At 42.0% G+C, this 24,771-nt stretch overlaps 7 protein-coding genes across 7 annotated transcripts; 2 read left to right on the top strand and 5 right to left on the bottom strand.

The window, feature by feature from the left end:
- Positions 1-6,406: 6,406 nt before the first annotated feature.
- KY384_002768 (uncharacterized protein) lies at positions 6,407-9,043 on the bottom strand (the record flags this gene model as incomplete). The annotated part of the gene is made up of 1 exon (XM_044811290.1): positions 6,407-9,043. The coding sequence occupies one exon, from the start codon at positions 9,041-9,043 to the stop codon at positions 6,407-6,409; it is 2,637 nt and encodes an 878-aa protein (XP_044672173.1).
- Positions 9,044-9,723: 680 nt separating this feature from the next.
- KY384_002767 (uncharacterized protein) lies at positions 9,724-10,830 on the bottom strand (the record flags this gene model as incomplete). The annotated part of the gene is made up of 1 exon (XM_044811289.1): positions 9,724-10,830. One exon carries the CDS (start codon positions 10,828-10,830, stop codon positions 9,724-9,726), a length of 1,107 nt encoding a protein of 368 aa, XP_044672172.1.
- Positions 10,831-11,335: 505 nt separating this feature from the next.
- On the bottom strand, positions 11,336-12,710 carry KY384_002766 (uncharacterized protein; the record flags this gene model as incomplete). The annotated part of the gene is given in 3 exon segments (XM_044811288.1): positions 11,336-11,607; positions 11,624-12,005; positions 12,282-12,710. The coding sequence occupies 3 exon segments, from the start codon at positions 12,708-12,710 to the stop codon at positions 11,336-11,338; spliced, it is 1,083 nt and encodes a 360-aa protein (XP_044672171.1).
- A 418-nt stretch (positions 12,711-13,128) lies between these two features.
- Positions 13,129-14,849, bottom strand: KY384_002765 (uncharacterized protein; the record flags this gene model as incomplete). The annotated part of the gene is made up of 4 exons (XM_044811287.1): positions 13,129-13,897; positions 13,972-14,286; positions 14,343-14,630; positions 14,683-14,849. 4 exons carry the CDS (start codon positions 14,847-14,849, stop codon positions 13,129-13,131), a joined length of 1,539 nt encoding a protein of 512 aa, XP_044672170.1.
- Positions 14,850-15,586: 737 nt separating this feature from the next.
- On the bottom strand, positions 15,587-16,989 carry KY384_002764 (uncharacterized protein; the record flags this gene model as incomplete). The annotated part of the gene is made up of 2 exons (XM_044811286.1): positions 15,587-16,696; positions 16,744-16,989. The coding sequence occupies 2 exons, from the start codon at positions 16,987-16,989 to the stop codon at positions 15,587-15,589; spliced, it is 1,356 nt and encodes a 451-aa protein (XP_044672169.1).
- A 3,650-nt stretch (positions 16,990-20,639) lies between these two features.
- Positions 20,640-21,863, top strand: KY384_002763 (uncharacterized protein; the record flags this gene model as incomplete). Its single annotated transcript, XM_044811285.1, has 1 exon — positions 20,640-21,863. One exon carries the CDS (start codon positions 20,640-20,642, stop codon positions 21,861-21,863), a length of 1,224 nt encoding a protein of 407 aa, XP_044672168.1.
- Positions 21,864-22,629: 766 nt separating this feature from the next.
- Positions 22,630-23,514, top strand: KY384_002762 (uncharacterized protein; the record flags this gene model as incomplete). Its single annotated transcript, XM_044811284.1, has 1 exon — positions 22,630-23,514. One exon carries the CDS (start codon positions 22,630-22,632, stop codon positions 23,512-23,514), a length of 885 nt encoding a protein of 294 aa, XP_044672167.1.
- Between the last annotated feature and the right edge of the window lie 1,257 nt (positions 23,515-24,771).

Genomic DNA, 24,771 nt, shown 5'->3' with positions numbered 1-24,771 from the left:
CTATATAATTATTATAACTTTTTAAATATCTTTTAGCTAGTTATTAATATTTATAGCTAAAGTATTCTAGCTTTAGTATTCCTTTTTTAAATTAATATATAATAAATAATTAAATATTAAATACTTAACTATTTTTTAGTTTTACTTATAGTTATATATAGCTAAGTTAGCTAGTTTCTTTAAATATAAATAGCTATAAAGCTTAATAGCCTTTATCCTAGTTCTAATTATAATTAATATAATAATTTATAACTTATTTATATACTTAAGAACGTTTTTTTTAAAAAGTTTCTTTACTAGCTTATAAAGATTATAGCTTATTAGTAAATACTTCTAATTATTTTTCTATATCTTTAAAACTATATCTTTTATCTTCTAATTTGCAGCTAATTTAAGCTTATAAATCAATAGGTATTAAGGAGCAGTAATTTTAAATAGCTTATTATTGCTTATTTAGCTTATAGTTTTCTTAGCTAGGTTATTAACTAGCTTATTTCTATAAATTTTTTTATAGCTTAATATCTAATAAAGCTTAATTATAGCTCCTATATTTTTAAGCTAATTAAAGAATTTTATTATATCTTATATATAATACTAGCTAGATTTATTCTTAGGATTTTAAAGTATTTAAAAAGTTTTTTAATTACTAATAAATAGTATTATTTATTGCCTAAAAGTATTCAATAGTATAAAAACTAGCAATTAAGTAATCCTAACTATTTTAGCTATAAAAATAATATTAATAAAGTTTAAGCCTAAATAAGAATTATAGATAATAAGCTTTTAATAGTATATTAGATTAATTAGGGCTGTTACTGCCCTAATTTTTTTGTTAATATTATTGCTATTAAAGTAGTAAATAGCTTACTTTTCTAGCTTTTTTTTTGCTTTTTTTAGAATCTTATTATAGGCTATAATCCCTAAATTATTGTTTTTAGCTATATTTATTATTAATAAGACCTATTAAAAATAGACTATAAAAGGAATATTTCTTTTAATTAGTATGTTTTCGTTTTTAGTTTAGTTATTAAAAATATTTTTAATCTTATATAGGGGACTATTCTAATTCCTTTAGCTTTTAGTATTAGCTTTTTTATATATTTAGAAAATCTTTTAATAAACTAGTAAATAGCGGATTCTATCTATAGTATAATAGATTATTTTTATTAATTATAAATTTATAAGTTTAATACTTATTTCTATATTTAGTATAGTACTAGCAGTATATTAGAAAGCTTTTATAGCTGCTATAATAGCTTCCCTTAAAAAGCTCTAAGTCTTTAAATAATTTTTTAATAATAGCCCTTATAGCCCTACCTATATTAGAGTAATACCTATATTAAATAGCTATAAAGTAGCTTTAGAAAAACAGTAGCTTAGAATAGCTTTATTATTTCTAGTAAAGTAATTCCTTAAGTAGTTTAAGCTAGACTTTTTAAAGTTTCCTTATAAGCTTTAGCCTTCTTTAAAGCGATTTCTAAGTAAGATTATTTATTTAATATTAAGTTAAACTAAATATTTAAGTAGCAAATACTTTTAGAAAAGTAGACCTCCTAAATATATACTCCTCTTTAGAGTTCTAGCTTTATTAGCCTTTTTTATTCCTTTTCCTTTACTTATTTTAGTTGCTAAAAAAATATAAATTAAGTTATACTTTTAAAATATAAAAATAGCTTTATATTTATCTACCTATATTTTGAGTTTAGTATAAATATTAGCTAGTTTTTAATAAGTTTTTTTAATATTCTTTCTAACTATAAAAACGTAAATATTATTAATATATCTTATTAATAAGCTTTTACTTTTAGCTACCCTAAGAATCTTATAATTATAGAATAGCTAAAAGATTAATAATAATAATAATTTTTAAAAAATTCTAGTCTCTATATTAAAAAAAGGTATAAGCTTTTCTATAATTTTAATTTAGCTAGATTAACTTATTAAAAAGCTTTATAATTAGCTTACTAAGTTAAAATTAAATTTAAACTTATAAATATTTTAAAGAAATTATTTATAATTAATATTATTAAATACTTTAAATATATTTAAAAGTATTAAACTTACTATTAATTTGTCTTTACTTTTCTAAGCTATATATATTTATTTTATAAATAAATAAATAATATATTTATAGAAAATAGCTTTCTTTCCTTTATAATAAATAACTAGGAATAAATAATTAATTTCTATTATAGCTAAGATTCTTTTAGCTAAGATATATTCTATTATTTTACTTAATATTTTTAATAAAGAAATTAGCTTATAAGATTTTAAATCTAAGTAGTTTTTCTTTATAGGTTTTTAAATTACTATTACTATAGCTTTTTTTAGTATTGCTAGCTAATATTATAGCTTAAAACTTATATTAAATATATTAATAAAAAAGCTACTAATTACTAGGAAAGCTATTTTTAAAACTTAGTTAATAATTATATTTAGCCTAAAGGCATTATTAGCTTTAGACTTTTTAATAGCTTTAATAACTTTTTATTTTATAATATCTAGAAAAGAAAGCAGTTATAGAAAGTATTCTAAGCTATAGTATATATTAGAAAGATTTATTAGTAGTAGTTTTAGAAAGAAAAAGGCTTAGAAAGCTTTAGTTTTCTTTATATTATTTGTTTATAAAGTTCTATCTTAGCTCCTAATCTATAGAAGAAAAGTAAAGCAAAAAGCTCCTTATATTTTTAGTTATTTATTTAAAGTAAATAGTTGATTTATATTAATAGCTTTAAAGACTTTCTATCTATAATTATTAGCTTAAGCTTTTTAAATAATTTTCTTTCTTTAGCTATTAGCTATCTTTTTTACTACTTAGTCTTTAGAATTATATATAATTATATATTTATACTTAGCTTTCTTTTAGTTATTAATAGCTTTTATATATTCTTTATTCTAGCTTAGTTTTATCTTTATAAATTATTTAATCTTTAAAATAAAAGCTTCTAAAGCTTAAGTAATAAACTTAATTAAATATTTAGCAATAGTATCTAGATTAGCTTATATTCTAAAAGTTTTTTAGTTCTAAATAGTATTTATTAAGTAGTTTAAGAATTTTTCTATATTTATCTCTTTAAAATTCTAGTAGTTAGGGACTATTATTAATAAAGTTTTATATTTAAAAACTATCCTAATTAGATTATAATTAGAGCTAAAAGCAAGCTATTCTAAGGACTTGCAATATAGAATATATTATACTATATCTTAAATACCTTAAGCTAAATTAATTATAGATTTTTTTAAATTAAAATTATTTAAAAGTTTTATTACTATTCTAGGCAATATAACTAGCTAAAGGTTATATACTATTATAATTTCCTAAAGGTATTAAACTTGTCTTTTAATTATAGTTAGCTTTTTAAACTAGTTTAAGTGCTAGGCGTTAAAGTTTTTTATAATAAGCTATTAGCAATTATTATAAAGAGATAGTTTTTTTTTAATTAGTATTAAAGTATTATTATTAGTTATTACTTTTTTAGCTATATATAATAGGGCTAAATAAATATTATAAATAGTAATATAATCCTCCTTTTTTTATTTAAAAATTTTAAAATTAATATCTAAAATATATTAAAATAGTTAATAATTTATATAAAGTTAAGGTTAATATTTTTACTTATATATATATAGACTTAGGCTAGCTTTTAGCTTATTTTATTTAGAACTTTATTTATAGGCTAGAAAAGATAGTATTTTTATTTTTATAAATAATAAGTAATTATTTAAAATAAATTACTTTAAAGCTCTAATATATAAATAATATAGTAGGCTAATACTTATTTATTCCTAAGTATTTTAGCTATAACTTTAGTTTTATTTTTCTTTATATTATATTATAATATTAATAAATATTAAATATAACTTATTTTTATATAGCTAAGTTTTTATAGATCTGCTTTCTAGTAAAAAGCTAAGGCTTTTTTAGAGTATAGCTTAATTGCTATAGTTCTAAGCTATTAGAAGATAAGTTTAAGCTTTTTTTTTTATTATTAATTTTATTTTCTTTATTAGTTTTAAGTTTTTTATAAGTAAAGTTAATAGTAAGCCTACTAATTAGTTTCTATTTAGTTAGTAGTTTTTTTACTTTATTTTTCTTTACTATATTTAGCTAATTATTAGTTTTTAATTTAAAAGCTATAGTTACTTTTTTTTATAGCTTTTTTTAAAGTTAATTTATTAAAAGTAAATATAGAAGTAGATAAAAGCCCTAAACTAATTAACTTAGCTAATATAAGCTTTAATTAAAACTTTTCTATAATAGTAACTTTTTATTTAATATATTTTATCTTTTTTTTTTATTATTTATAATTATTAGACTAAAACTTATATAGTCTTCTATACTATATATATTTAAACTTAGAAGTATCTTTTAAGTAAAAATAATCTTTTAAAAAATAATCTCCTAAGTATATATTATATTTAATTAAATTCCTATATAAAGTAGCTTTATATTATATTTATAGTATTTATAATATTAGTTTATTATATATTAGCTAATATATTAATATATCCTATAGCTTTAATTGTCTTAAAATATATTATAAGTATTAATTACTATATTATAGTTTATAGGGGACGTAAATTCGAATATTAAAGGTATATATATCTATAGCTTTTAAAGCTTCTAAAGCTAATAAATTCTTTAAATTTATTATTTTCCTAAAATAGCTATATTCTAGTACTATAGCTTTTTAATTATAATTATAAAGTTAATTATATTTATACTTTTAATATAGATTCTATTAATAATTATATTATATATAAAGATTGCAACTATAGCTTTACCTTTAGATATAAAGGTTTTTAGCTACTTTATATTCTTTTTTATAATTTTACTATTTTTAGTAATATATATTATTAAGTATATATTACTACTAAAAAGTAGCTTAACTAGCTTAAAATTAATTAATATTAATATTTAGATTATAGCTAAGCTAAATATATACTTTAGCTTATCTTTTAATAAGTATTCTTCTATATAAATATTAATACTAGTTTTTTTTTCTAAGCGCTTAATATACTTTTATCTATATATATAACTAGGCTTTTTATAAGCAAAATATACTAATTAGTCTATAGAGTTTTTTATATTAATTATAATTTCTTACTTTTAATAGCATTCTTTAAAGGAAGCTATAGCCGTTATATTTATATTAGAAGGGAATTTAGCTATAATAGTTATATATATAAGTAAAAAAAGAATAAGCAGTATAATAGCTATAATAGCAGTTATAGCTTATATTTTTATAGCTTATAGTTTATTAATATATTTAATAATTTTAATATACTATGCTTTTTACTAAAAAAAAGCTTTAATAATTAAAAACTATAATAAAGATTCGATATTGCTAAGTATATTAAATATATTATAGGTATTAGCTATTTAACTAGTAAAAGTAATAATCTTTTCTATAGTTTTTTAGTATATTTATAAGCTTTTTAAAGCTTTATTTTTTAGATATTTTTATATAATATTAATAATCTATTAAGCTAGTTTAAGCTTTATAGGTTTATTGCTATTAGCTATTATTATTATTATAGTTATTATTTTTATAATAGTTAGCTAGCTATCCTATAATAATTTCTATTTATTAAGCTAGTAAAAAGCAACTATAATAGGCTAGGCCCTAAAATAGGTACTATTTAAATACTTATAATAAGCTAGTTAAAATGCAGCTATACTAATAATAATTACTATTATAGTTATTAAGTAGTTAGATCTAATAAATGTTTTTTTAGATCTCCTCTAGGAATAGTTAAAGTAAATTACTTTATATAAGAGCTAGATAGTTATTATATATATTGTGAAGAGTTGAAAGTCAAAAGCAAAGAGTCTGCAAATTATATCTTAACGGAGCAAAGAAATTACGACGCCGATCAACTATTCCCGAAATAGATGACTTTAGGCCTAACTGAGCTAGCGGCTGCCGATTCCCCAAATACCTTAAACACAAAATGCATACGCATACACGGTCTCAACAGTTCAGAGAATTGAATGAATAGACACGTGCAATGCCGAATCTGATGTGCCAAGAGGTTCGATATGGCGAGTATTGGCCCCTATGACTTCTTCATTCACGCCAAAATCAAGCATAGAATTAACGATCTCAATTGAACCACAAACGAGTTTGCATGATCACTAGGATAAAGAGCAAGATGGCCTATGTCAGCTTCATCGGAATCATTGTGAGGTAGTAGTCGTCTCAAGATTGAGCGGTCGATGTAGAGTTTGTGAGGAACACAAGACAACAGACCAACCAGGCCGATTGGCGAAAGAAATGCGACAATTCGGACAAGAAACACCACTCTCTGCGCCAGGCCCGCCTTTCTGTCATCGATGGTGAGGTAGCAAGAAGCATCTCCATTTAATCTAAACAAAATATCAACCTCCACCCCTATCTATCTCTCACAACACAGCCTGCCAACTAACCTTCTTCCCCCTCAAAAGCGTCATGACCCCCAACGGCAACAACGCCTTATCCACCATCTCCAACCCCCCAAAAGTCCTCAAGACACTCTCGGAATACAGCTGCAGAATCCATTTCCGCTCCGAATCCAAATCCCACCACTTCAAATTCGGAAACTTGGCCACCAACGAGCTCAATTCCGCGCGCACCTCGTCCGAAGCGCAAATGTCGCTCTTACTCGGCACCTCCATAAGACTCGTGTAGGCCGTGACCAGCGGAGTGGAAACTTGCTCCTGATTCTTCACGTATTCCTCAAACGTGCAGAACTGGGATATGGGTTCGCCGCCATAGGTGTGACGAGCGCGCGTCTTCCTCTCATGGGGCGTAAGCGCTGCAAAAAGGGCGGCAGCGCGCTCATACTCGACGTGCTGCTCCGCGAAACACATCTCCATGCGATCCCAGGGATTCTCATAAAGTTGCTCGCGACTGACGAGCAGATCGATGAAGGGGTTGCGCAGACCCAACCCGCCCAACTCTTCGGGGAAGAAGAAGAACGCGTCAGGTAAGTCTGTGACGCCGAACTTAGCGGCCACGAGATCGCGCAGGTGGTCAGTGACTTTGCGGTCGCCGAAGATGGAGTGGTGGATGTCTTTGTGGGTTTGGAGGATGCTGTTGACGTGGGGGCGGCCGAAGCAGTTTGCGGGCGCGCCGAAGGTGCGGTTGAAGAAGCGGCCGATGCAACTGTTCCAGGTTTGCACCCAGGAGAAGATGCTGGTGCAGTTGTCGAGCTGTTTTTTTAGTTGGGCGGCGTGCATGCTTACTTGGTGCTTGTCGATGACCCATTGCTTGATCTCGGGCTCGAGACGGAGGAAGCCTACGCGGATGTCGCCTTTGGGGAGGTTGATTTGCTTCGGTGATGTGTCGTTGTGCAGGTATGCTGCTCCAGTCTTGCTCATGTTGAATTCCAGACCCATGAGAGTGCAGAAGTCGTTCATCACTTCCCATGCTTTCCCGATGCTGACAGGCTGTCCGCATAGCCAGATGTCATCATGGATGCGGTACAGCAGCAAGCCGTCAGCTTTTCTGTTGACGGCGATGTCCAGTGGAAATAGAACAATCTCGCCGAACAGTTGCTCGAAAGCAGTGGACATCTGCACTCCTCTCTTGCGAACACGTACGGGCTCTGGGTTCTCAGGATCCTCTGACATCTGGATTGGTGGTTCCAAGAATTTGCGAAAGAAGTCCATCCAAAAGTCTGAAAGCCCAAAGAACTTCCAGACAGCGAAAATTGTACTGTGTCCGAGACTAGTGGCATACCACTTCAAATCCGTCTGAATCAATGCCGCTTCGCCATGTAGAGCTTGTTGAATGATTGCTTCCGTGGCTAGTTGACGCAGAAGCATCTGCTTCAGTTCGACGGGCGAAATACCGATTCCCTCTTCGTAGGGATTGTCCTCCTCATATCCCCGGCAACCTTCTTCCACAGAATTTGGCAGATGCGTCAAGAAGAAAGTACTATCGTAATTATTCTGCCTTTGCGCTGCAAGTCCTGCATAACTCGGGGGCTTCCTGTTGGTGAAATAATGCATACGTTGCTGATCCTCGCGCGACATTGGTGGAGTGATATGCTTCCACACATTTGGGCTGCGAACAAAGTCTCTAAACGCATCCTTGATTTCGACACACCAGGCGACAGCAACGTAGTGCAATAGTAGCGCCTGGAGAATGTCTTCATCCATCATCACTCTCCACTTACCATTCAGCTGCGGCCGTGCCTGGATGACCATGCCGTCGTCAGCATCCCACGACCAGTGGGCTAGGTTCCTGAACCTCATATTCAGAACATCAGATATCTCAGTCAGCACGGTCGGATTGTTGTGAAACTCTTCTAGAATCATTCGCTTCTCTTCACTCAGAAGTTCCTCCTTCAGAAGGCCCTTGATCGCCCACTTAAGCGAATATTGATCGAATGGATTCGGTCTGTTAGCGAGCGTTCTGCCGAACTCCTGAACGCGTGCCCTCAAAGCCGCAAGAGGCTTGACAGTATCGTCATCGCCAAAGACGTCTTCGAGGTACTCAGTGATTTTGGAATCATCAGTGGTCAGAGGCGTGAAGACGACTTCGGCAAACTTATCGCGAAGTTGCTGAAGTCTGTCCTTCTCTACCATGGCAAAGGAGCCATCCATGGATGAGCTATCATCAGGTGTCATGTCATTTGCAGGACCAGATGAACCAGCACCGGCGGTCAGCCATTCGGTGAGAAGTCTCGAGTAGAGATCCGCGAATTCAAATTTCGTTGTCTGCTGGCCCAGCTTCTGGCGAAGATCAGCCTCATACTCGCCTAGCAGTTGATTGTCCACAAGGGAATCGTATTCAGACTGGTCGAGAAAGCGTCGCACTCGTTCAAATGAAGGATCATCGCCGACTTGAAATTTCAAGAGATTGCCTGCATCGCCTTCGACCAATGCCTTGAGGAGCAGCTTGACCTTCGTACGTTGCTGTGGCGAGCTATCAACTTGTCTGATGACTTCGGATTTCTTGTCTTCGAAAGCTTCCTTCTGCTTGCGAAGCTCTTTGACTTTGGTGGTGGTTAGTGACTGCAACGTCTTCGAGAGGACAGCAGAAGATGTAGCCATGACGTATTAGAGTAGTCCAGACGTGAGAGAAAAGCCGACTTTATCAAATGCGAACTATGAATCTCAAAGAATCGTAAGTAATCATGTCTGGAGAGGCGAGACCAATGGTCTTTTATGTTCAAAATCATGGTTGGTGATTTGCGACGACTTGAACAATCAGGAGGCCGAAGTCCAATTGATGCCTATCTATGTGAGTCAAATATGGAGCATCTCGCCAATTGATCGTCAATGGCAGGCCACACTGTATCGCTAATGCGTGATTTCATGATACTTTCAAGGATTGAGCATCTGTAAACATGCAGTCGAGAACTGTAGCGCGACCTGCTGCCTGGGACGCGATCTGAGGTGGGACGCCTTAACCACGCGCACTCACGTGTTCAGCACTGTGAAAATCATTATTTAGGCTGCAATGAGATGACATGGAGATGCTGTCTTCGAGTAGTAAAGCGTGGAGGGAGGTTGCATTGCAGGGTCCAGAGTGATGCACCAACGCCGAGATGAATCTCATACGCAATCCTGTTTGGTAGCTGAGCAATCTATGGAATATTAATGCTAATTAAAATACATGAGCAGAGGCCGTGCAACTATGATACATACGTCCACATTGGTTCTTCAAAGCAAAGAAATGCAAGCCACCGCACTTGGCATCCCATGATTGATCGTATCCTGCCACACGACGGTCATGCCGCCCCAACCACTCTGAAAGTCCCGATGGCCTTTCTAGCTGTGCTTTCGGTTTCATCCACTGTACACTGTTCCAGTCCCAATATCTTTCGCCGTAAGAATTCTGCCGCCTCCCTTTTCTGTTGCAAAGTTGATCGAAAATCTCTCGCATCGTCATTTTCGTCATCATCGTAGTCAAACCAGTTGAAACCAAGGGCCGGTTTCATGAAGTCCACGTCGTCAATGACGACGTAGACGTTTTGGAGGAGCGGACATTTACGCAGCTCTGCTGCAGCGGCGGTGAATGCCGTGATTTCTTTCATGTACGCGCCCTCGACACCTTCATCGCTTCCTATCCAGCAGGCGCAGTAGATTTCGTGAATATCGATGTAGAGGTCTCTCAATTTGGGGAGTTTTGTCGGTAAAAGGTTGAGAGAGGTCACCCAACGGGTGGCGTCGTAGGGATGGTGAATTGGAATGTCAAGATGGATTGCGCGGATTTGTTCCAGGTAGAATGGCTTTAAGCCGGCTTTGGCGTCTATTTCAGGGTCGAGAAGTGTATTCAGAACATGACAGGAGCGGAAAGAGAAGACGTGTGCATTGTAGGGAATGAGTCGTGCTTCGAGATAAATTTGCCTGCAGGTTTGGAGCAGAGCACAGCTAAGCTTTTCATCACTAACTCGCTTCGATTTGGGAAGCCGGAGATTCTCATGGCATTTATCGTGCGCATGAGCTACTCGAGTAACAGTGTGTTCATTGTGGTGGCGGTTATTCTCTGCTTTCGTGAATTCTGCGTACGTCTCCCTTGGATGCCTGAAGTGAGAGAAGCAAAAAAGTTGTCGAACAGGGCCGGTTTGATTATGTACACAAGCTAGGTCACTGTGACCCTTCTTGTGCTCCCTATCGATATGCAGCATCCTTCGACCAAAGAAAGCCTTGTAAATAAGGACCCGTATTTCCGGTGGGAGACGTAGCAGGAGCGTGGTAGCGTTATGCACCTCCCTGCACCAGTCATCAGCGAGCTGCTCACCATCAACTTCGTTACCGGCTATGGGAACCACATACTTGGCTTGTTTTCGTTGAGCAACAGTCTGTCCATAATCGTCTCCACTACGTAGCTTCATTTTGATGAAAGCAAGCCGGAGATGATGAATCATGAAAAGGTTGATGGGTTTGGAGGAGCAGTCGTGGAGAGGAGATGCAGTTGTAAGACGGTCAAGATAAGCTTATCCAACACGTGGCGGCAGCTTCCTTTGTTGAGAGTGTTGAAGAGGCAAACAAGCGCGATGTGTGACTAATGTTGTCGTGGCAAGTGTCTTGTGAATAAGGTCAGCCGTGTTGCCGACGCGCAGCGCATTGGAGTATCTTACGGTAGCATTCAATTTGCTAAATGGGTAGTATCGGGCAAAAGTTCACCTGCTGTGAGAAGAGAAGTTCAGTGCGATTTGAGAAGGCTGGGAATAGTGGGGCACATACTTTGTGGGGATAATACACCTCAAGAACAAAAGTGGCGGTCAGTACCCATCATAAGGAGCCTCAGCGGTACTTCGTGCATGAAATATCACCGTGAATACGAAGCGCCTTCGGATCGAAGTGTGTTGCGGTGTGAAAGCATTTCAGTGCCTCCATTCACTTCCCTCTGACCCATTCATCACCAAACAACCACGTCAGCCGCTCTACAGCCTCTGCTCCCTTCCCTTCTTTCTGGCGTTCCAGGCCCATGATGCCTCCTCTACTTTGCCTCTTCAATCTGTCCTCTTCAAAAATATCGACCTCTCCTTTCCCCAACTCTTCCACTATCGCAGCAATAGCTCTCTTCGCATTCTGCGAATTAGCAGCCATATGTCCCATGACCATCTCAACGCTGACGCCTTCATTCGTCTCATGCCATGAGTCGTAGTCTGTCGACATGCATACCAGCGCGTATGCGATCTCGGCTTCTCGGTATAGCTTGCACTCTGGGACCGAGGTCATACCAATACATGAGATTGGAGGGTGGGTTGGGAGATTTCTGTAGAGGATGGATTCGGCGCGAGTAGAGAATTGAGGTCCTTCTGCAGCTCGCAAAGTCAGTCTCAATATCCAGGTATGCCAGGACCTTGTCGGATAGAGGCGCGACCGCACCTATACAAATAGTTGTAGCGTCCCCGTGCACTCTAATAGCATCGCCCTCATTGCCCTCAAGCACCCTTGGCGCACTAATAGCCTTAGTTATGATCTTACTTAGCGGTTTGTCGAATGGATCAGCCATAGAGACGTGTCCAACAATGCCATTCTCAAAGAATGTCGAGGGCCTGAACTATATTGTTAATCAGCATCCGTCTCTCCTGAGTAAAGAGCTGCGCTTGATCTCGTCCTCGTAACCGCCACTGCTTTCCCTGTAATGCTCTTCGCCTGCTGCTCATTCTCTTTCACCTCAAATCCTCCGTTTCGTCGTCCTTCACCCATCATCACCTGTTGTCCCAATCATCGGGCTTGCCAAAATGGCCATTTTACCCGGAACGACTTCTTCCCTCTCCCTCCCCTTCTCCCCCAAAACACGAAAAACCCAACAGAAAAGAAACCATCAACTCACGCCCTTAGTCCAATCCACTACTCCCCCTAACACCAAAAAATCCCTCGGCCTGACTTCCTCCCTCAAACTGCCCACAGCACTCCATCCAATCGCGGCCTTAACCCCCAATTTCTTGAGCGCCGCCACGTTCGCCCTCTGTGGAATCTCCGTGGGCGTGAGATTGTGATGTTCGCCATGCCTTGCCAGAAATGCGACTAGCAGCGCCCCCTCACCCTCCCCCTTCCCTTCCAAGGACTGATCGGAGGTAGTGGTAGGGGAAGAATATTTCAAGATCGTGATGGGGGAAGAGGGTATGCCCCATGGTGTCTCGAGGGCAGAAAGCGGGATTTTAGCGACAGGTGTGAAGGGCGGGGAGGGCAGTGAGGAGAGGCCTGTGCCGCCTATTATTGCGAGGGGGACGGGGCCAGGGGGGATGGTGGGGAGGGACATTTTGGTGGAGGAGAATGGGCGGGATTGGGTGAGGTGAGGTGGGCAGGGTAGGTCGAGAGGGTGGAGAGGATGATTGGGGGTACAATGGAGACGAGAGAGTTGGGTGCTGGTGATACGGCGGCAAAGGAGGGTTAGAGCATGTTGGTCATGGAGTCGTGGGGGAAAGATGGTCGAGGGAACAGGGGATTGAGTAGAATTGCTGAGAGGCTAAGCCTGATTGGGCCAGCTCCTTTTTTGTGGGGCATTGTAAGCATTATTCAGATAGGCCGTTGCTTTCAGGTCTACCCTGCTAATTTGCGTGAGATTATGCAGTCAAGGTCACAATAGCTTATTTGAGAATTTCCAAGCTCGTCCTAATAGTTTGTACAGGTTATATAGCGATGCAATTATATTAAATCCAAGCTATGTACCAAGCCCTTCATACCGTTTCTTCAGCCTCAACGGCCTTCTGCCCCATCGTCTGATCGACTGAACTCGAGCTGCGGCCCTGATATTCTTTACTCCCCATCTGACTCGTATCCCAACCATGTTGTTCCAAATAGGCTCTGAATTTCAAATCCTCTGATGTGATCGTATCTTGGCCAATATTTGGCAAGAGGAAGAAAGCTAGGAAAGCACTAAAGATGCACAGGCTGCTTGAGACAAAGAACGGATCTTGACCTCCTCTCACACTATCTTCACCGCCAGGCGCATTGGATTGAATGATGGGGAAGAGGTAGGTGCCCACGAAAGCGCCAATCTTGCCACTCGCAGCAGCAATAGCATAGTATTGTCCTCGAATCGCCGTCGCTGATGTCTTTGACGCTACAAGACCGATATTGTCGCCAGGTCCAGCTTCGCCAAGGGACAAGAAGACGCCGTAGACGACGACGAAACCGGCGATGTGAGCGGAAGTTTTAAGCTCGGCGTAGCAGCCGGCCATAATGAAGCCTACAATTCCTTGCGCAGCGACAAAAGTGCCGAGAGCCATTTTAGGCCCCATCCAGTCGCTGATGAAAGCGCCTGCAATAGCACCAGGCAAGTAAAAGACGTAGACGATGGTGTTCCAGCCGAAAGATTTCCAGATCGTTGTGTCATCGCCGAGAATCACGTCGATCCAGGCAGAGGAGTAGATGCTGAAACTGTAGGCAGAGAAGTCGTAGATGAACCAGATTAGAGACACAACGGCCAGACGGAACCAATAGAACCTATAGGCCGTCAGTATTGTAGTCCGCAAAATCGAAGGTCATCGCCAAATCGAGAGGAGATTCGTGGGGCATACTTCAAGACTAGCAGCCAGGGGGTGCGCGTATTCTTCATAGACTCGCGATTAAACTCTTCTGGTTCATTGAGCTTGAGTCGTAGATAAAGCAGGCTCAAAGGTGGGATGACACCCAGCCCGAGGCATATGCGCCACGCAGCTCGTAAATGATTCTCGGTTGTAGCGAGGACGACGATCATCGGCACAAAAGACGACATAACGAACCCAATGTCGATCTGCACGTTTGTAAACATGATAAACCAGCGATTTCGATGGCCCTCTTTGAGCTCGCCTGTGCTCTCAGCACAGGCGACACTGCCTGCCGGGTATTCGCCTCTGTGGCTCCTATTCAGCGTGCGCTTTCAAGATTGCCCAAGTCCTGGTGTACTGACCCAATGCCAATACCCAACAAGAAGCGCCACGCAGTCAGCGCCTGTAGCATGCCGTTGATCGACCCCCCTCCGTACGCTCCTGCGCTGAGAGCTGCGAAGATGAACAATACGACCGTCGAAGCCATAAGACTCCATTTCCGCGAGTAGTGATCGCTTGTGTACCCGAAGAACAGTTGACCAACAACGGTACCAGCAAAGGCGATTGCATTGACATTTGATTGAGCAGAGGAATGGCTGTATTGGTCCTTGTAGAGGGATTTGAGGATGGTATTGACTTGGCCAATGACACTGCGATCAGGTCAGTCAATCGGGCTTCAATGCGAAAGGTATTATCTATTACCCATTCAGATAGCCATCAGAAAACAGTCCGGCGCCGCAAGCGATTGTAGGCCAGCTTCGTTCCCAGCGGCTCTTCTCGTGGTTCTCAAGAGGGCTGCCATGAACGACAGACTCGTTTCGTTCTGGCGAATCATCGACGATTTTTGTCGGACTTGAGAAGAAACCCATCTCGAAAGTAAGGAAACGCCTCGATATTGCAGAGTTTATGCGGGCGACAGTGCTTTATCTTGTCGCAAAAACGCAGACCAAGAGCTATAACGGGGGGCGAACCCCGCCTTAAAGGTGTGAGGTGGGCGGTGGCGGGGATGCAACCTTCGAGCAGCTTAGGTAGGCAGGTGATAGCGGCTTTTCGGGGCGGGCACGTGGCGCTAAAGCTTGGTGCATCGCTGGGTTTGGCCCCTAAACTCTGTCTGCTATATTCCGTAGGTGAGCATCACAATCGCCACCACAAGACAAATTGTTAGTGATGGAAGATATAAACCTTTCCTGGAAGCTAATACTGAAATGAAAGCCTACTTGTATCCTCCAAGAATATCAGCTCGTGTAGCAACAACTTTGGAATGTCGTCATTTAAAGATCTGCTCATGGCCTTAGGTCACTTGCCGCAAAAGCTTCATTCAAAATGAGCCAATCGCCGCATTTGTAGCCCGCTCGATAAGACCCGGGATTGAGTGTGGCTGACGTATATTGGCCAGATCCATCTAGAGGATATAAGGTAGAGATCAAACAGCTTGGCACATGGTGTGAAGGATTGGCTGGTGGCTGCTCTTCATTCTTCATTTGCGTAATGATGGCGCCTTAGAAGGTTGGAGTGGAGCTGACGCGGCGATTGACTTTTAGGTAGGTCCCCGGCGGTGATGTTGGTTCCATCATCACAACATCGTTACGAGATCTGATTTCGTATATCAATCGAAGGTTATCTTCTTGCCCTGAAAAGGCAACGTCTTCTTCTCTTCTTTCGCCTTCTTTGCCGCTTCCCATGAAGGATGTATGCTTTTATCACTGTTCGTCTTTGCTCGAGCCTTCAGGGGCTCTTCGTTTGCTCCGCTGCGTTGAGGATTGGTGCGAGCCTTCCGAAACCCGTTGGTCTTCGCACCTTTCCTGAGGTCACGTCCGAAACGATCTTTGCTTATCTTTCGATCATCACTTGCTGTCGCACCTTTACGAGCGTCCCAGCCAGTGTCGCGACTCTGCGCCGCCGCCTTCTTCAAATGATTTGCACCCTGCCCATACTTCTTCTCGTTGATCGCGCGTCGCTCCCGCTGACCGCGCTTGTTTTTACGCACTTTGGGAATATTGGCAGTCCCATCGAGATCAGACGCAGATTCACTGCCCGACCAGTAGCCACCCATCGAGAGCGTCGGTAGGAATATTGTAGTGGAGGGCTTTGCTGGAGGTACAGCTGCGCTTTTCTTCCGTTTCAAGCTAATAGAACCTTGTCCAAGTCCCACAGTGTCACTTCTCAACTTGCTGTCTAACGAGACATCATCTTCGAAGCCGAGCCACTCTGCACTCACACTTTTTTCCTCATCTGTTGAGCGTATTATTTCGTCATCCGAATCGGCAAGACGTTGATCGTACGCTCGCAGCGTGTCGTCCAAGCTTTCGCTACCATCGGACTGCGAGCGGATTTTTGAGATGACATTATTCTCTATGATCATATCATCCGCACCTTCAAGGTCCATTTCTGTTCTCCGTCCTTCATTTGTGCCACGTTCCCTAGTTCCTCCGTTGACCGAGTCATGATCCTTTTCTGCTACCCTAGGGCCTTCATCTGTCTCAATTGCACCCAAAGCATGCCTCACACTCTGCATGACGTCTAGCATTGCCGTCTTTACAGGCATCGAGTTGAACAGGCGTGCTTGGACATTTGCCATCGCCGTAGACTGAGCCTGCTTAGCTGTCTTGACCATTTCCCCCACGTATGAAGGTAGACTTTCTGAGCTTCCGATGGATTTAGTCTTGAGACACGTCTTATATAAATGCATTTCAGCAACTTTTTCTAGATCTAGACTCTGCCCAATGTAAGTCGTTTGCCGCGGAGGAAAGCGAAGTCCATAACCTTCAGCACAGAAACTTCTTCTACTATACGCGTCACCTCTGCGTCCTTCTTCTCCTGGCTGGCAGTTTTCTGTCGCCGGCCCAGCTTCTGCCGCTCAAAGCCCCGTGCAACTTTGAGGGCTCGAAATAACGAGGTCTTTCCATTGTCGAGGATGTCTCGTACGTATCGCTGCCGTTCTGGCAGGGATTTGCGTCGAGCGTTATGTCTTTCCTGCGACTGAAAGCCATCACGTTTTCTTTTAGGCATGGCGAGCGACGTCAGAGCTGGGCACGAGCTGTTCTTCTATGATGTTTGAGCATGCACGAAAACATGTCGGCCTTAAGTGGATTGTGCGGATATAATATTAATGTCTTGGCAGCACAGAGTTTCCGGCACCCTTTTTTTTTGGCAAAAGCTTGGCGTTTTGGAAATGCCCACCCGAGGGTTGGTGTGTTTGAACATTGCCGCGCCAAATCCAAATTTTAGGGGGCGTTTTAGGGGGTGGCTGCCCGGAAAAGCTGCCTACAGGCGGGCTGCATAAGGCTGCCCTACCCCTAATTAGCGCCTATAATTTAGCGCGGCAATGTTCAAACACACCAACCCTCGACCCCCTCGACCCACTACCTTTCGTGCTATTATGATTTTGATAACATTTAGAAGCTCCGTCCTCAAAAGATACCAAGGTCTTTCAAATTAAGATAAGATGGTATCATGTCAAGTTTATTCATATTGCTGGTCATACCATGTGAAGCCAGAAAGACGATACACATAAGACGAAAATACAGCTCAACCTATGTGGCAGCGTCTTAGGAGCTGACAGAAATTCCATTAAAGGAGATGAGAGCATTGGTGGGGAGAATTCCTGTAGGGATTGCATGCGCAGGCGAAACTTGATCGCATGAAATAGTGATATGATCTGAGACGAGCTCTAGAGACCCATATTGCCCCCAGGCCTTTCGACAGAAATGGCGCAGAGTTACACTTATCAGCCTTTGTCTCATCATCGTCACATACGCCTACTCAAGCTTCACCCAGCATCAGAGGCTCCACCTGACAATACAATCACTTGCGACATTTTCCATGCGTCTCTGGATACAGAACTTTATTTTGAAGCTTTATCATATACGTGGAAGACGCCGACGATCATTGATACTCAGGAGGAGAGCCCCGCGATCAGTTTATGTGAGCGCAGGTTCGTTGTTACAGAGAACCTTCTTGCAGCGTTGAGACGGCTTCGTTTGCAATCGGAGTGCTGCGTACTTTGGGTGGATGCAATATGTATTAACCAAGTCGATGTCCAAGAAAAGGGGCGCCAGGTATCGTATATGAGTGAAATATATGCTAAGGCGCAAGAAGTCATTATATGGCTTGGGGAAGAAACGGCGACGGATGTACTCGCTTTCGAAACAGTATCGCGTCTGAGGAACTATTTCCAGCGCCACAATAGCAAGGCCAACTTATTGACAGATGTGTGGAGGTCAAAGGGAGATCCCACCGAGCTGCCTGTGTTTGGCAGCGCAGCATGGGCTGCTCTTGCTGCGCTACTAAGTAGGGAGTGGTTCGAGAGAGTTTGGGTTGTACAAGAAATGATTATGGCTAAAAGAGCTACGATTCTCTGTGGGGGATCTTCGCTTCCTTGGCCAGAGTTTAGCAAGCTGATAGGTGACCTTACATCGTCTCATTTGCGGTCAATGCTCATTCAATTTGCCGCTTGTCAAGCTTTCATGATGACACAGGTAATCGGACACATCGAGACCGCGATAAAGAACAATGAGGAGTGGGAAATGATGAACTTGCTTATTTTGACACGGAAACTACAGGCAACAGATCCAAGAGATAAGGTGTACTCCTTGTTCGGCATTGTGGATTCTCTTGCGAAATACAGTATCGAGCCACCTGACTACGCGACCCCTGCTGATACTCTGTTCCGAATTGTGGCCGTCGCATATTTAATAGAGGAAAAGTCTCTCAATATCTTAAGCTTCGTAGACCACGGTTTGTGTCTTGATCAGCCTGATTCGCCGTCATGGGTCCCTAATTGGACAAATGTGTCTCTTTATGCAAATTCTTTCGCACTTTGCGATCCTCACTTCAGATCTACACGTAGTTCAAAGACAAGCTGCCGGGTGGGCGATAAAGCCCACGAGCTAGTTATATCTGGTATTCCCTGGGATCATGTTGCAGTGTAGGGTCAGTGTTTCCCTTATGGAGGAAGCCTTGTTCTGGGTGGAGACCATAACATAGATCTCGATCAGTACTGGCAGAATAATCATGAAGGTCTTCTCTGGCTCGAAAAATGCGAACGCATGTTCAATGAGATGGGTCATTTTTATAATGAAGGTCAAGGGACTTCAGATGTATTTTGGCGCACATTAATCTGCAACATGACTCCCACAGGCGAGATACCTGGCAGCGATTATCGAGCAAGCTACGAAGTATATCATGAGTTCAGTAAGGCTGCATATACCACACGTGTCTACGCCAACGCATCAGCTGCATCGAAATATACCCGGACGCAGACAGAGACCATGGCAACGCAAGGCAGCCTCTTTGAGTTTGCGATGAGTTCGTGGACTGGAGGACGCGTCTTCTGCACCACAACTGGGGGACGCATAGGGATGTTTCCAATAGCAGTGAAGGAAGGAGATATCATCTGTCTCTTCATGGGAGGGCGAACGCCTTTCGTGATCAGACCTGATGGTCGAGGGGCTTATCGCCTAATTGGGGAGTGCTATGTCGATGGAATGATGGATGGCGCCTTTATGGACGAGCCAGATTGGCCACGTATGATTGAGGAATTTCTGCTGATTTAGAAGCTCGAGCCAATCAAAGACCTTTTTGATTATAGATCCAAGCAGCTACGAGACGAGCCAGAGGTGCAATGCAGACAAGAACGTCTCAGGCTCGAAAGCTCCGTTGAGTGAGTCTGAGCTCGCATCAGCTTGCCTTGAGGAGAACAAATCGATAAGTGTCACTAGTGAAGAAGACGTCCGAGTGGCCCTGTACAAGAGAAGACTTCGAGATTGAGCTAAATTCTAGTTCAACGGGAGCACGAAGAACGGGAAGAATAAGAAGAGCCGGAACAGAAGCTCAATTCTGTTATGAGAATAGTCATAAAGGGACTGTGGCTGCCAATAAGCAACCTAGTGGAGTCTATCCTGTTCTTCTACACACTTATGAGAGAAGATTTCCTCCGAGAATCGGGTCAAAGCATCCTACAGTAATTCACAAGATTCGACAGGAAATCCTAGGCTAAGGCTTATAGAACATTTGATCTCGGCAGGAGTTCTTCGGGCTCTGGCGTGTAGACAACAGATGATGGAAGGTAGTATGAAAAAGAACAAAAAAACCCTGGAAACCACATGAGCTAATATCCTTATTGCCATACTGACTCTAATCGTCTAGGCGGTCTTGACTTTCCACCCTCTCTTGCCTCCTATACCCAGTCCAGCATTCGGCGCAATAATCACCTTCTCCTCTCCTACCAAATCATTAGTATGACAACGCCGAAACACAGTAGCTCATACCCTCTCTCCTAATGTCCAAGCAACAAGAAGCTTCCCTATGCACCTCGAGATGCCTGGTCTGATACGTCAAAGCCTTTAAGCTGCCTAGTGGGGATGCGAAGGTAAGGCCCAAGCCTCGTACCCGTGCCGCGACGCAGCCCTATTGTCAGCCTCATGCAGGGTCCGTCTTCTAACAATGAGCGCCTTGGATGACGTCATTGGCGTGCAGCTTGATTGCTGCCTTGTCTTAAGGCTGCCCTTTGAAATGTTTTCCCTTCTTTAGATTATCTCACTAGGCTCCGATTGACATGCTGAGTGGGCTATTCAACGCTAGATGAGTCAACGAATATACATGAAATATTGTATTTCAGGACGGATCACCGCTCAATACGAAAGCGACCTATTTCAGCTATGCTAGGACTAGCAGGAGCTTTCGTCAGCATACCTGACGAGATATTGGACGCAATCCTTGTGAACATAAGGTCCGGCTCGGAATTGAAAAAGCTGGCATTGGTTTGTCGACGCTTCAACCGCTTAGTTCAGCGTCGGCTATGGACAGTAGTACATTTGGACCTTGATAGGCTTGCTGCGTTCTCTGTCTTCTCGCCGAAAAGCTATGATGAGATGATGGATACCGGCGACAAAGCCAGATCTTTGACGTATGATGAAGACTTTGCGGGCGCCTTGACACCGAAACAGGCTATCATTGCAAGCAAAGTCAACATATCCATCGACAAAGCTCGAGGGGTGGCGGACAAGTTTGACATGGCCGCCTTCTTCTCCTGTTTTCCGCAAATGAACGCGGTGAGCTTCGATTTGGCAAACTTAAGGCTCTGCGTCCCACCAGACATGAACATTCGCTCTGTGGCCATCCGTCTGATGAGGGATCGAGATGATGAATGCCCACCCGGTGATCGAGCTGTTCTTTCATTTCCCAATATTCGGAATCTGCATTTAAGCGCCATTGGACGCTGTTCTGGCTGGGAGAATCTTGAGCAGCAACTGCGCCAGAGTGGCGCACTACCAAAACTTAAGAGCATCGCTTTCGTGGGTAGTGTACCCATGACGCGGCGTACCATTGAAGAATCAGTCAATCTAGATTCTCTGCGTCTGGAACAGGAATTCATCGAATCAAGCGTTTTGGATCCCAATCGCCATACCCTGCGGTATCTTGCCCTCATACAGCCACTAAGACAAAGTAACAATTTTAGTAGCAAACTTGTATACATGCGCCAGTGGACTTTCAGCTCCTTCGTCTCTCTGAGAACTTTGGTCATACCTGAAGACCCCTTTCTTCTTCATTGCCGGCTTTTCGAAGTCCTTCCTACCCAATTAGAGACATTGCAGCTTCAGTCTCCGCAGTGGATGCGAGTGCCTCAATTCTCGTCGCAGCAATTCGCGCTGCGGCAGCGAAAGCTCCGTCAGCTCATCACGGACAAGTCACTGAGCCCTGGGTCGCAATTGAAAGTTATCATATTTTGGTTTCATATACTAGAAAGGCAAATGAAACGGAATGAGGCGAGTACGGGTGTGAGAGATCTTGAGGATGAGTTTAGAAGGGCTGGTATGAGTTTCAAGTGGACCAACGCTCTCTTCTTCGAAGAATCACCGGCTGGCTGGAGACATGGTACTTGACAACAAGCTATGGGCTTCACAACTACCGTCACAGTCTTCAAACGAATGTCAAGTTAATGTTGGCGAAGACGGCTGCGCCTCACTCAAGGATGTCAGCCGGAGAACGGGATCGGTAGAGCATCGACACGAACGTACAGCTCAAATGCGTTTCATATGGAAACACGCTACGCCACAGCCAACTCGTGTCAAACATAGGTAGCAAAACACCAGATCAGGAGAAGGAGGATGGTGCTGATGATATCGGTAGCTTCGTACGTCATGTCGAGTTTCGCCCACTGGTGCTCTAGTCTACTTCAAGAACGTCAGGATTCTTGGTCCCGAACAGCGATTGACTGCAGATATAAAGAGCCAGAAAAATCCTCGACAATGTCATGCAGTCATTCAGAAAGATTGCACGCCCTCAAATTTTGTATCATTCCTTTGTAGTCGATTGAAGTCGTGATTATGCACCATTAGGCCCGCTAGATTTCTTCAGCAGTAAATTGATCAAAGGACTGCGCTGGAGATACCATCTCAACAATGCACATACTATTCATCTTCCTTCTTGCGGAAAGCCGTAGCTTGGCTGCTCCCTTCGAAGACGCACGGCTTGCGAACCGTGATGTTCAGTTCATTAGCTGGAACGGCGAGGTATAGACGCATCCAATTGCCCAGAAAAAATTCAAAGACTTATTAAGTGTAGGAGGTTTGCCCTGGTGAAGTTTGTCCAACTCCACCGCCTGGTCAATGCCCGGCAAACCCAGAGTTCAGCGACACCACACCTCAAATGAGCGCAGATCTTTTTGCAGCTCTTCGATCCGTTCGCGCCGCGCAGTCTGGAGATGAAACTGCTGTTCTCATCAACGACTTACCCGAAGTAGACGAGCTGGCCGCCGGCAAACGTGACCTGGAGCCTCGTGGCAGCAACAAACGTCCTCTCGAGGCTGTTGGATACCGCATGGCCTACGCCAAATGCATTTCTCAATGGATCTTCGTTGCCCTTCAGGGAGGCCTTATCATTCTCCAAGAATCAAACGACGAAGTAGGAAGAGATGCCGAAGTAGACCACCTCCTCGAGCTGCAGCAAATCAAACTTTTCTTCGCAGACTCCGCAATCCAAGACTGGATCAGAAACAACAAGAACTTAGTCTCCAGAAACCCAGAAGACATGCTCAAAGACTGCCTCGAATGCGACGCCCTCAAAGAACAACTCAAAAACATCCTCAACAACCCCGTCAACCTCTTCGGCGTCGACATGAACCTCAACCGCGCCAAAGGCACCATCGTCAGCGGCAAAAAATTCGACTATTCCAAATTCGACGCCGCCCACATCGACGCTTTATGCGAATACCTCGAAAAAATCGAAAAAGCGTACAAAGAGACCGCCAAAAGGGTGGGGAAAGCCCTCCAAGACTTCTTCGGCCGCCAACCGGGCATGCAGGCCCAGTTCCAGAAATGGGCCGCAGATGCGTGGCAGTCGTGGGTCGATCAGTGTCATGATAACCAACCTAATACTTTGAGGACGGATGAGGCGGCGATGACGGGGCTGAGCAAGAAGAGGAAGATGGGTGATTTCGGCCAGATTGAGGGGTTTAGTCGTGTTTCTGATTCTCCGGATTTGGGGAATTGTGCGAGTATGCCGACGCTTGAGGGGGGTGAGGCCGACGTTTGATAATGCGGTTAATAGAGTTTTCACTTTTGTTGCTGCGTTTATGTCGAAGCGGTTTTAGTGTGGTGTTGGGTGGTATTGTTTGATAGTGTTGTTGAGATCTGGAAATGATAGAGGGTATGATGGAGAATATGTCAAGGCAGTCTGGATTGATAGGACGAATAACATCGAGCACGAGATGGCATGAGCGTTCAGGGAATAATCTGCGTCTTTCTCTCACCCCTGCCACAGATCGGTAGCAAATGATTGAGGCTCAATATAGGCTCGCTCAGCCTCTTCGTTTCTGGGATTTTGTATTCTTGACAAGGTCTTTTCATGTCCAGTAGTCTCAGCTGATCTTTGTCATCTCTGACAATTCGGCCCACAAGCTTTCCGTGTTTTCTTGGAATTTTCAGTCTCTATCACCAATTCCTGAATTGTCCAGCCGCGAGTGAGCCATTTGCTCTGAGTTCGGATGCGAACTTTGTCGCCAGGGAAATCATTCAAGTACACAAAGCGAGCTTCTGCGTTGCCGTACCATCGATACATACTGCTGATTGACATTGACAGCTCTGTGGGATTTTGCTCATTGATGCACACTGCCTCCTTTCGTGGCATAATAGACTTCCCTTCTTACAGCGCCGAAGTTGAGCTTTTTCCGCTCCAAATTTTCAGGAAAACCGCTTTGTCTAACCTCAGAATCTCCCTCTGATGCTAGGAAGTTATGATCAACCCTATGTGCGCTGTTGCATGCAAACTCATGTAGGGGTTCTCACGCCGTCTGGTTAACCCCAGCGGAATCGAGACTACAATTCTAGCTAATACGAAATGACTCTGCACGTCCCATCTCATCATCCGCGATTTGTTCTTATTTGTGGCCGTGTGGATTGCATGGATGCTTGGAATATATGTTAATTCGGCTCCAGATTGGCAGCAGCGTGAAGAACCATCTGGCTATTGTTTACCTAGTAAGCGAATGTGTCTTAGCGTCGAAATTGCTCGAAATGTATACGTGGTGGTAACGATCTAGGCTCATAGCTCGTCCAACAATGATGACCCGATCCCGTCGTCGGCTTTCTTCCGGTAGTTGTAAAAATGCCTAGGGAGTTTAGATTCCGATCTCTGCACAAATATTATTCGTAGGTAAAGGTCTTGTCTGGGTTACGCTAGTCTTGATGTTTATCTCGGTAGGTAGCCGGCATCGAATTCGTTTCCTAGTCTACAGGGAGAGGTTAGTTGCACAATGGTCCTCAACTGCTCTGGAGCTCTGGGGGCGAATGT

The sequence above is a fragment of the Bacidia gigantensis genome (assembly GCF_019456465.1).
Source record: "Bacidia gigantensis strain McMullin 20006 chromosome Unknown contig_156, whole genome shotgun sequence".
NCBI classification, from domain to species: domain Eukaryota; kingdom Fungi; phylum Ascomycota; class Lecanoromycetes; order Lecanorales; family Ramalinaceae; genus Bacidia; species Bacidia gigantensis.
This window is presented reverse-complemented; position numbering and strand designations above follow the sequence as displayed.